General features: G+C 41.9%; 1 protein-coding gene across 1 annotated transcript in view; it reads left to right on the forward strand.

Annotated features, from left to right (window-relative positions):
• LOC141787560 (neural-cadherin-like) overlaps positions 1-12,371 on the forward strand; it is a 477,836-nt gene that overhangs the window by 119,700 nt on the left and 345,765 nt on the right. Inside the window, exon 2 of the mRNA XM_074666057.1 lies at positions 8,642-8,839. Within this exon, the coding sequence (XP_074522158.1) occupies positions 8,642-8,839 (198 nt within the window). The remainder of the gene's footprint in view (positions 1-8,641; positions 8,840-12,371) is intronic.

Below are 12,371 nucleotides of genomic sequence, written 5' to 3' on the forward strand. Positions count from 1 at the left end.
TTCTTCTGTCCGACATCTTCAAGCTCCACAAACACATCATTCTACCACTGTCCCACATATGTCTTTATTGAGTGGTATGAGCATGCATTTATATCCAGACATGCAGCGAGATTAATCACCTCTGAGCTCTGGAAGGGAAAATAAACCTGTTGTCTTTCTTGCACTATAACTAACTTAATTTCCTGCGTGTAATGATGACTCACACTGTGAACCACTTACATCTGCTTCCAGCAGGCTCTGTCACTCTTTGCACTTTACTTAAGGCATCATATGACTCATCACTGTGTTCCTGTTTGACAGAGATAATGGAAGCAATCTGACAATTGTTTTTTTCCATCTACAGCCTGGCTTGCGTCTGTGTGGGGTCTGTTTTCTCAGTTAGCTGCTGTTCTCTGTATCCTTGATGCGCTGGCGGTGTCCTGATGAAGCGTACAGTATAACACGTGTAATGGGCTTCACAGCTAACCTAGCCGCAAAACAATTTACCAGCAGAGATTACGAGGCTAAATTAATTAAACAATGCCCAGAAATCAAACCAGGGTATATCTCATTAATTCTGCACACATATATTTAATTAATTCACAGATGCCTCTTAGGGGCTTCTTCAATCCCAACATAACAAAAAAGTGAGTTCCTTCTCATTTTATGATTGAGACCGAGAGGCGTTTGGCAGCAAAAGATGAAATCAAGGCAAAGACACAAATAAAAGTTGGCTGAAGAAGAGAAAGGAAAGGCTCCAGCCAGATGGTTTAATGTGAGAAATTATGGGTTTAGTTCACACACACTTTTCTGACTGAATTAATGCAGTAAGAGTGCGCACAAGACACACTGCTTCTGAAAACACTGTGGGTGTCGAAGCAACAAAATACAGAAATGTGAGAGAAAATGTTATGCAAAACTTTTTTTTTGAAAACTGAGCATATGGTATCCTAGTTTATTAGAGCTCCCCCTGGTGTTTGGCTACAGTAAAGGTCACCAAGCTTGTGTGACATTTAAATACTTCTCAGTCATACTTCCAGTCATAAAGTAGAGTCTTATAATGCTGATTTACGTATGTGCCAGTGTGCATTTAAATCACAGATGGTAAAGATGTAGTCTTCTAGACGTCATTAAATTTATTCTTGAAGTGGTGTGTTTGTCGTTCCTGATACTTCTACAACCAGCTGCTTCAGCCTCAAGTGGACACATGATGAACTGCAGTTTCTAGCACTTTCAGATCTGCTTTGATCCAAACAGGTGAAGATAGCTGCTTGGTCAACACATGCAGTCTCTTGTTGTGTTTTTAACAGGGCTAGAAGAGTCACCTGACTATTTTTTATAATTGTGCACCACCGTGCACTGCCAATTTGACAATTTGGTAGACCGTCTGCGCAGAGATGGGTGTGACTGCACGCCAGGGGTAGTTGACGGCACACCGTTGGCGCAGTGAAAAGCTCGCCAGCTCCAACCTGGTCAATCCTCAGCGCAAAGCGGAGCGCATCCTCCACAGCTGTAATTTGGTGACAGGAGCACATGTGCGCACATGTCATCAAAGCCTCAGAGGCAGGTTTCCAGAGTGTCAGGTACATTTTAATACAGTAAACAATCACAGCAATCACAATTTAATGTAACTGTGTAAAGCCGTTTGTCATAATGGAAAGTTAACCTGACGGCAGCTGGAAGTTTGATGCACATCTTACAATTAAACAATTAACAGCCTTAACATCTGATACTGATTATATATCTGGCTTCTCTCATTTCATTTAATTCAAAGAAAAGAGGGAGAGAAAAGACGAAGAAAAAAGAGACAAAATAAATCTGTGTCACTCACCATTTACCCGTGATTTCCCATATTTCTATGTTTTAGTCTTTATGTTTAACCTGATCTAAAAAGATGGAGTACATTATTAAAAGGAGGATGAGGTGGAGACACTGGGAGAGTATACAGTATATCACCAAAGGTTCTGCTATTTGGTGATGACAAACCAGGAGTGCTGGTGGATCAAAAGTATTCTGAATGGATAAGCCAGCTGTGTAACTGCCTCTTCATTTTGTACTCCTATTGATGACAAAGGAACAGATTAAATCTGTCCCGGGAGCTGGCCCACACGGTGACGCGCTTTGTGTCCTCCAATGTGCCCCGCTGTCCATTCTCCTGCTGCAGGGACAGCGGCTCTGACCGTCTCCGCTATCGGGTCTTTCCAGCATACTTTCCGTGGTGCTGGGGATCACTCAGACCAATCAGACGCTGCGCCTTGGCCGCAGCACATTTAAAGGCAAGGAGAGGCGCTCATTTGATTGGTGAAAACAGCGCTCGGCTGTGTGAATCCCACTCATGGCTTTTCTCCTCCCTCTCTGCCATTTGCGCACCTCTGCGCTCCTCTGCGCCTTGACTGCGCCTCTCTTGGCACTGCAGGAAACTTGGAAAGTGCGCTGGTCATGCCCTGTCTGCGCTAAGGCCAGCGTAGGGCAGGTGCACCTGCACTTGCGCCTGGTCTACAAAATTAGAGCCTCTAGAGTCTGACTGTTCTGTCCAAAAGTAAGTGGAGATGTTTCTCTGTGAGTTACTGTATGTGTGGTCAGTTGTTAAATGGAGGAGATGTTGTCGTCCCCTCTAATGTGATACCTCAGCACTCATTGAGGTTGTAATATGGCTTCAATTTCTCACTTGAAGGAAAGGAAGCTTGGGGTCAACATCACTACTCAAGTGGTGGTTGAAGCTGGTCACTGACAGACTTCCAGAGTCAAAGAGCACCTTACAGAAGATCTGAAAGATGCTGTTGTTTGACTAGTCATAGCATGAACGCTTTAAGGTGTGTTTAAGGACCCCTCTCTGTAGCCTTGCTTTTTTGTATAATGTGTGAGGTACTGGATAATAAGCAAACCAGGTTGGCAAAGCAGTAAAATTGTATTGGCTGGTTGGAGAAAAGGCAGCGGTGGGTGTATTGACTCAGTACTTCAGCTTTTCAAAAAGATCAATGAGGGGAACCCTTTATACCTCTTGTGCATCACATTGCTTTATTACAAACACACTACAGCCAAGAAGTGTGTGAAACATAACTTTCCTAAAGGGGAAACAAAGCTCTATTTTACTAGCAGGACAAATTTGTTTTTGCAGTTTAAGGTGTATTTAAGTTTATGATCAAACTCAGCGTGAAGCTTTAGTGTTAAGTATTTTAAATCCTCTCTTTAGGGCACCTTTGTTCTGGATTAGAGAGCAAACAGAGGTTTTATAAAAGTTTGAGCAAGGACTGTCGGCTTTATACGGTGAGACTGTAGATAACTGTGTCACAGCTTTGAATCATAACAATGTAACTTTAAAGTTAGTCATTCAGGTAGCAGGCTCACTGATGGAGATCTACAAATGTGTGTTTCCTCAGAAGACCATGTTTAACTCAAGCTTTCTTCAATTGTTACCACAGAGACAGACTAAAGCCACAAAGCCATAAACAACAAGAATAATACCCCTCTTTAAAGGATACATCACTGTGTGGTCTCTTCAAAGTCTTTTTTTTTTCAAAGGTGTTAAAAGGGTGACATTGGTCAATTACATTTGAGCAGTGCAAAATTCCATGGTTTTCTTTGATTCTTCACCATCAAAGATCTTTAAACCTAACAGCATCCAACAACTGGGTTCATCCCACAGGATATTAAAACTGTGATTTTCTCTGGTTGGTGGTTTCTGTCTTTGCTGTTGTTGCTCTGCTTTATTATCTGATTACTTACTGGGGCTTTCTGCTTGTATCTGACAGGACAGCTACAAACCCAGGACTAAGTATTTGTGAGTGTATGTGCCAGGGTCTCCAGTCTCCAGCATTTTGCGGAGTCTTTGTCTGTGTTTCTGAGACAGGCACAGCAGTAAGACCGGCTTTTTACTTTTCCTCCAGCTTTGACCACAGTTTGTGCTCTGATCATTACTACATCCCATTATGAAGAAAAAAAAAAACAAAAACAGCAAAGGCGTCTTTAATTTTTCATCAAAGTTGTTTGTGCATATGCTTCCAGGACCCTTCCCATGCTGAATGTGCTCTGAGAACAAGCTAACAAGATCTCGCTGTGCAAAAATGAACATGCAGCCACACTTGGACAAGGACCACAACCTATTGGAGTAAATGAGGTCGGTGGGCTTGGAGGAGCCTTCTGTGATTGCAGGTCCCACTGTTTCGAGGGATTGCAACATATCATTAGATCCAGAGAGCTGCATTAGTGTGAGGAATTGCAATAGCACCAAGCTGTATCTCCCAATGGTCCTTCATTAGCTACTAATCCACTGATGATCGTTATGAGTGTGTATGTGTGTGTGCATGTGTGTTTGTGTGTTTGCGAGATGCATTTTGGCATGAAGCTCTGTATATTAACCTCATGATTTATTATCTGGGTAAAGCCGTCCCTTCCTCCCCAAAGCTGCATTGTCCTTTTGCCAATTAATTCTGAATGTGTTATGACCACAGGGATAGAGACGGAGGGGGAGAGGGTAAGATGAGAAGACAGAGAGAGTGTGAGGGATTATCACCAAACGCTTGGTTTCAACCCCTGAGTCAAATGGAGTGCTATGTATCTTTAGTACGACCTGCCTGCTTAATTTCTCTCCTCTGTCTTCTTTTGATGTCCGCTTATGTTTTCCTGTCCAACGCTCCCTGGCTCCCTCTCGTCTATAATGCCATTGATTTATGCTATTGCTCTCCGCTGCTTTTCTTTCCTCTTTTTCTTCTCAGGTCTTCCACTTTTAGTTGTTGTGCTGTTTCTATAACAACCACAGGGTCATTGCTCAGGCTTTGTGTTTTACTCTTAATCCTGTTCATGTGACACTCGACTAACGACTAACGACTAATTACTCAATCTCAGATCTCTTGTCGTGCTCTCTACTAGATGATTTCTCCCTCTCAAGCATTTATTTCTCTCCTTTATCCATCATTCATTTACTCATAGATTAGTTGCAACACACATTCTCCCCTCTCACTGGCCCTCATTTATCAAAGGTGTGTACGCCCCAAAAATGGGTGTACGCTCATATCCACGCACAGATCTGCATTTATCAATCATTTATCAATGAGTGTGGGTGTCGGGCATGCTCAAATCCCACACCAGGTCCGAGTTTGTGTGCGCACTTCATGTCAGTGGAGAGTAGGGATGAGTACCTTTCACATTGAAACGATACGGTACCAATGCCTGGTACCTGGCAGTCGGTACTTAAGGGTACCAGTTTTTGGTACTTTTGTGTTTTTACGTGGTCTAAAATATCCATTTGTTTAATAATAAAATGTTTTTGATTTTTTTTTTTTTTTTATTTAACATATTTATTCTTTAGTGTTCTACCTTGTAATGCTGTGTTCATGTCTAGCATGGAAAATCACCTACTCTTCCACTCCCTCAAAGTCACAAGGATGCATTTAGGTACCTAAACATGGTTCCTTTTGGTTTTATGTGAATCGATACTTGGTACTTTTAACAGAATTCGGTCAGTACATGTAAACGTACCTAATTTGGTTGTGGGGAGCGCAGTGTAGAGAGTAAAATCTGTCCGTGGAGGAGAAATATTAGATCATATGAACGCAAAACATTTGCAAACAGAAAAACTGATGTTCTTAGGTGAATATTAATATGCCAAACAACACAGCGTCGACTCTTTCTACCTTGGTTACTATGGTGTTGTCGATCTGCAGCACAGAGAAGTCTCCTTTTTCCGTAATGCGTCCTTCCATGTCCTAAATTGCGTGGGGTCGGCCAGCTGAAGCTTTAATATTTAGGGTCATGTTATGTAAATTATAATTGTTTTCAGCCACCACATTTATCAACACCTGATCAGGCGTACACCGTGATTGGCCCTGGTACGCACGTTTCATAAATCAAACGTGAACGTTACAATGAGCTTATTTTTACACTCAAATCTGTGCCAATTCCCACGCAAGATCGATAAATGAGGGCCACTGAGTGCTTCATTATCACGTTTTTAGTGGGACACACAGAGCTTTAAAATGTGTCCCATATACTTGTTTAGCCATCTGTCAGTAAGTGAAGGACTGCCTCTGATGCAGCCATTCAGAATATGAATCAGTCACTTTTTCAACAGGTACTTTAACTGACAAACTGAGAGCAATCCTCCGGCTTCAGCCCTGAAATTACTCCTCAGCCCCCCTGCTGTGAGCCAGCAAACACTGCTGTGTGCTGCATCTCTGTGTGATTGAGTATCCGTGTGTGGGTGTTGTGATGAGGCCTGTGCTGGACCTCTTGCTGTGTTTTGCCAGTGTCAATATGATTGCTGTTAACTATGGGCGCAGATAGCACAGCACTGATTATAATTGCTAGTTTAGATGCAGAGATGCCCCCTTCAGTTTCTTCACGATCATATTTCTGTTCTGGTGTTCACATGATACATTCAGGGTGGGATTAGATGGAGATGAGTGTGTGATAACAGCCAGTGTGATTGACTTACAGCAGTTAAGCAGAGAAATACTGAATGACTTTGGCATTTTTAAAATGTACAATTTAGCTTCCAAAAACAATCAGATCCTTGATGATTATGTTGTTAATCTTTGTGGTGGTGCCAGCTGCTTCCTGCATGAACTAAGTTACAACAAACCACTGGACAGTAGTGCTTTTGGCGCCCCCTTGTTGACAAATTGTTAGCCTCATCTTTTTGTCTGATCTTGCCTTGTATAAGTGAAAATAAGTAGTGTTTCCAAACAATAAATAAACTACATTTTTCAAACAAGAATAATTTGCCTTTGCAGGCTTCATACTGTCCCTCTAGTGTCCCCCCAAAAACTGATTTTTCTCACACTGGTGATTTAGAAAACCCTTACTTCAGCCTCTGTCTGAAACACTTTAATTTAGCTGCTGTCTCTTTAAGGCTCCCAGTTCCACAAATCCCTTCCCTCTGATTGGCCAGCCCTCTTAAAACATTTTCAGGTATTTCAACAACGTGTCAATATTTAGTAGTTTGAAAATCTGCATGTTAAGTTTGAACATCCAGTATTGTTACTTTATGTCCATGTCTAGAATATGATAAAGAAAAACATCCCATCTTTAAATGATTTTAACACATGGAAAACAAATCATGCCAGCTACTCCATGGCAGTGGGGATAGGCAAGGAAAACAACCTCATTGGAAGTTGAACATGATTATTGGCACTCTTGATAATTTTTAAGTATGGTAATAGACCATTTTCTAACCACAGCGGCCCCCGCCATGCTGCACAGTCTCAGCAATACTACTACTACTTGAGAAAAAAAAATACTGTAGAAGAGTTTTTTCCAATCACTCAATGATCTCAGTTGTAACACACAGACCTGCACATTTTTTATGCCTGGAGATGCGCTACAGCTGGTTTTTCATTGGATATTTGACAGACAGTGATATGAGCATTTCTATCACCACACCTAAAACTTGCTAAAACCTGTAGTGTAGCAGTCAATGCTCTTGGAAAGGTCTCCTCTTGCTTTTTCACTCTGCCAGTTCTAGGATATTTCCTTCACTGATGCCAGTTTGTCCTCATCTGCTTATTGCTGCCGCAGAGATGGTTTACTTGTCAAACATAGGCTGTATAAAACATGGAAGTAGCCTCCGCGACGTCACTCATCTGTTCCTGAAACTGTGAAATGAATGCGCAGACAAAGCCACATTTGCTATGACGCTGGCTGTGAGTTTTTCTTCGAGCAGCTACAGGGCGCTTGCTTGTCATGTGACCTGAGCTGTGCCTCTGACTGGAAAATCAAGCAATCCTATTAACTTCTGAACTGTGGAGTTAGAAAAAAAAAATCACTTACCGTACAGTGTGCGCCGATAGTGAAATAAGCGTTTAAAGCCCAAGCCATTTTTGAACCAGGCTGTAATTATGCTTTTAAATGCCGTAAAAGTCAGTTTTTATGGTTGGGTGTACGTGACTTCTGGTCTTTCAGCAGCCAGCCTCAAGCGGATTTTTAACTAACAGCGACTTTTAGCACTTCCGCATAGGCTTCATTTTTACTAACAGGATGTTGCCCCTTGGTGTCAAATCATTGTCTTTCTTAGTTAAACAAAATACCCTATCATGGTATTTGTCAAAGATGAGATTTAGCTGCAATTAAAACAGTTTTAGACACATTTGATAAGGTGTGCTGTGTGTGTACTCAACTGTCTAAGAGTTGGCCTGGTTTCATGCCAAAAAGCCAGCCAAGTCTCATTTTTAGTGGTTCTAAACAATATTGTCAGATTTTCCATTACTGCAACATTTATTTATTCATTTATTTATGTATTCATTGTTACTTAAAGATTATCTTGTTCTCCAACTTTACACCAACAACCCTGAGAACTTTCAGTCTCCTCTTTCATTATGCAGCTTCTGGATCCTACCAGTAGTGGGGGACTAATAACTTTCAATCAATGAACTTCTCTGTGATTCTTCTATGGTCTTCAAATGTAAAAAGTGGAGTTAAACAAATCATCATCAAGATAAATTACATAAAGTTTGTGTTCAGATTAAACTTACAGCACTTTTTATTTTATTTGTGAAATCTCCCCTCCCTCTCATTTAGACATAATGCACCCTACTTAGCACACCTCTCGATAAGCCAATCACAGACTTCAGCTCTGTTTGACAGTTCCTGGTTTTGAAGTTGAGAACCAAACATTAAAGCAGAGAACAGGGGTTTGTAACCATCTTCTTTTCTTATTTTTCTGCAGGTCTAGAGTGGTACCTGATCAGAGTGGAAATGACTGTGACGGATGTAAACGACAACGTCCCAGAGTGGAGCATGGTTCCCGCCCCTTACCTGGCTGTGGTTTCTCCTGATGCTCCTGCAGGATCTTTGGTCTACAAACTCTTCGCTCAGGATGGGGACGAGGGCAACAATGGTGAAGTGGAGTACTTTCTCTCTGATGGTAGGTCATTTTACCTTCTAGGGTTTTTTTGTGCTACACATGATTGAAAACCATACATCTCTTTCTCATAGCTCTGCATTTCAATAGTTAGGGGTAAGTGGTTGAGTGCTGTGGTGTCATGTGAATTGATGCATAAACACAACAGAGCAATCCTTCATACTTTAGGTTCACCCTGACCCACTCTGCCACTCAGGAAACTTCCCTCAAAGTCACATCCACAGAGAACTTTCACATTTTAAAACATGATAAGGTGTTTCTATATTATTTTCATCCTGCTTTAAGCTGCTGATGTCTGTGAGTAAAAATGTAGAATTTATAGTTCTGATGGTTTTCCATCATGAACAATAAACTGCATTGGACCTGGTCAGTAAGCCAAAGGGCCCAGACTGTCTCACACTGTCTGATGGTTTAACAATCCACTCCCACCTCACAGTAAAAGGTTTTGGACTGCATCCAATGCTGCAGACCCTTCACTTGAGCCCACAGATGAAGTGCATGGGGGTCTAACGGATAAAACACCCCACGGTTCAGTTTGTTTATGGGCTGAGGACCACATTTTTCTGATCACCAAAATTGTTACAGTAAAAAGTAAAAAATATCTGTAACAAAAAAAATTGTACTACTTACTTACCCAGAACTCTGAATGTGCATTCAAAGGTACACTCAATCATGATGTCACAATATTTACTATGGCTTTCAATTCAATGCTCTAAAAAGCTTGAGTTAACAAATATAAAGCCATTTTATGAAGACTATGCTTTTGAATCTTTATTTGTATACTGCCAAATCACAGCAAGTGATATATTAACTAAGACCCAAAGTAACTTTGATGGGAGAGAGGGAAACAGGAGCTCAGTGTATCAGTTCCCTTTTACAAGTCTAAGGGTGTATTCACACCTGTGGCTCATTTGCTGGTTCCGAATCAGGGGCAGAAATGATACAATTGTAGCGGTTGTCACTTAGTTCATTTGTGTTCACAAGGCAAAAGTCTGTTACGGTCCAAACTTCTAAACAAATGCCACCTGAGATCCATTTTTTTCTCTCATTGGTCAGAAATCAAACCCAGAAGGTGGGGAGTTCCTTATCTTCAGTCATTCATTCATTCATTTTCTTACCCACTGTCCACAGGGAAGAACAGCCATGGAGCATCAGCAACATGTGTGGCTAGTTAGCATCTGGCTCATGTACCAGCGTGCGCTATATGATCAACATTGTTAAGGCACTTCATTTCTTTACTGCTCCACGTGAGCCGACAACCCATTTTCTTCAGTTCTTTGGTCTTCTCTTCTTCTGCTGCTTTGGTTGATTCTCCTACTCTTTCTTCTTCTACTGTTTTGACTGTACAGTTGTCAACCAAGCTCATCACTGCTTGCATTACTACAGTGTGAGCCACAGTTAGGAGTCAGTTGTGCCGGTTGCTGGGGCGTTTGTGTTCTCACTGCACAGGAACCACAACAGGGCTTGAATAGAAGCGAGCCGAGACCACCTATTTTTGGCGATCTCGACCCACTTGCTTAGTCCCGCATCCAAGCGCGGTTGCTGTGCTCACTGTTTTGGAACAACTTGCATAGAGCTGGTCTAGACCTGATCCAGCTCAAATTCTAAGTTTTATGAGAAAGGACAGTTTGGAACCTATTTGTAAAAAATAAAGACAGTGTCTGCCCACAGGACCTCAACCGGTAGATGATTTCAAAGACAAGGAGCCTGATAACTGAGTGCTCCACCTCCCATACTGCTCTTATGCTGCGATTCCACCAAGCAGTCCAGTCCGGTTCAGTTCGGTTCAGTACGGTTTGGTACGGTTTGGTACAGTTAAGCCTGATCCTGTTTGCATTTCCATAGCAAAACTGTTCCCCCTTGTGGTAGGCGGCGTGTAAGCCGGATGCTGAAAGCTGCAGCTGTTAAAAACAATTGCAAGATGCCATAGCAGCGCGACACTGTACCCCGCTAATACATTCAACAAAGAAGAAAAATGTGACACAGTAAACAAAGAGCATAAATGGAGGACATGCAGCATTTCGTCCACTCTGTGATTGGCATGTAGCTCTTTGATACAAAGCACAATCAAGCTTTGTTTCAGAGAAGTCTGTGTGCCGCCAGGAGAAAAACAGCTGCTGTCGGGGTAAGTGACGATTCTTTTGACCAATCAATGGTCTGCAGTGATGTAACTCCACCTTTCGAGAGCAGATCGCTTCAGTCTGGAACCCATACAAAAGGGTCCCAAAAAGTGGGACCACTTGTCTCAGTTATTTGGGGATCTGTCCTGGGATAAGTCAGTGGAAACGCCACAAAATGTGCGCTGTACTGACATGAACTGAACCAGTCTGCTTGGTGGAAACGCAGCTTTAGAGACTGTAAGTACAAATATAGCTGCATGCAGCAATGACGGGCCCTCGCCCCGCGGAAAATGGTCCGTATTGGGGTAATTCCCAAGCGGGCTAAGTGCAGCAAAATGTGCCTGAAGCAAAAGCTCTGTGTATGGATAAGGTTGTCGCCTTGCAAGCAAGCATACATGGTACATTGAAATCATAGTTGATATGATTAGTGTACCATAGGGGGAGCAGCATTATCACTGTAATTCATGTCAACAGCAGTCAGGAGTGGGAGTGACTTCATGTGTGTAAAATTTGGAGCAAACGTTAAAATGAATGTAATAATATGATCAAGCATTTCCAGTGGGTGGCGCTATTGCAGTAGCAGAGATTTGAGGTTATAGAAGAGTTGGGGGATGGACTTTCATGGTGTGTGTGAAGTTTGGAAGAAATTAGACCTTAAATGACTGAGTTAGTACTACTTCCTGCTGTGTTTTGACATTAGCGAGGGGAAGCTAGTGTCATAGACACACCCTTGACCTTGAGGACATGAGCTGATTTGTAATGCTTTATGAAGGCGTGCCAGACATTTGCAAGTTAAATGAAAAAGAAAATGGCAAAAAATGAAGAGGCTATGAATCAGAGAGTAAAAGACATTACTTCCTGTTAACAGTAAGGGGCGCTGTAGTGTTAGATGAAAAGAAGTATATGGATGTGTTGGAGATGGGAGAGTTAACATATGTGTGCATTTTGGGCCTGATCCAACATTGTACAAGAGAGCTATTAAGATTTTCATGAAGTAGCAAAATGGTGAACTTTGGCGGCCATTTGTGGCCGAGCCATACAAGATGATAAGAATTGTATTGTAAGTGTTCATCTTCAATGTGTGTAGTTTCCACAAGGCAAGTTTGGAGTTCATCTTAGTCCAAACCTGGGAGTAGTTCATTGAAATACATAGCCTATAAACGTAATTTTGGCAATTTCAGGCCATTGCCATCAGGAGGCGTTGTAATTTCTGGGGTGAATAATGACATGGCTGTGTCCAGGGCTTAACACTGAACATGTGTGTAAATTTTGGTGCAGATTAGACAAAGTTGAAAAATGCCGAACTTTGAGCCCGTGTCCTAGCCAAACGGAAAAATATTCCGAAAATTTAGCTATGATTATTAATGTTCAATGTGTGTAGTATACACATGCCAAGTTTGGAGTTGCTGTGACAA

Source organism: Halichoeres trimaculatus, unplaced genomic scaffold (assembly GCF_033239565.1).
Source record: "Halichoeres trimaculatus isolate MK-OKI-2021-1 unplaced genomic scaffold, fHalTri1.1 fHalTri1_scaffold_3, whole genome shotgun sequence".
Classification (NCBI taxonomy): Eukaryota; Metazoa; Chordata; class Actinopteri; order Labriformes; family Labridae; genus Halichoeres; species Halichoeres trimaculatus.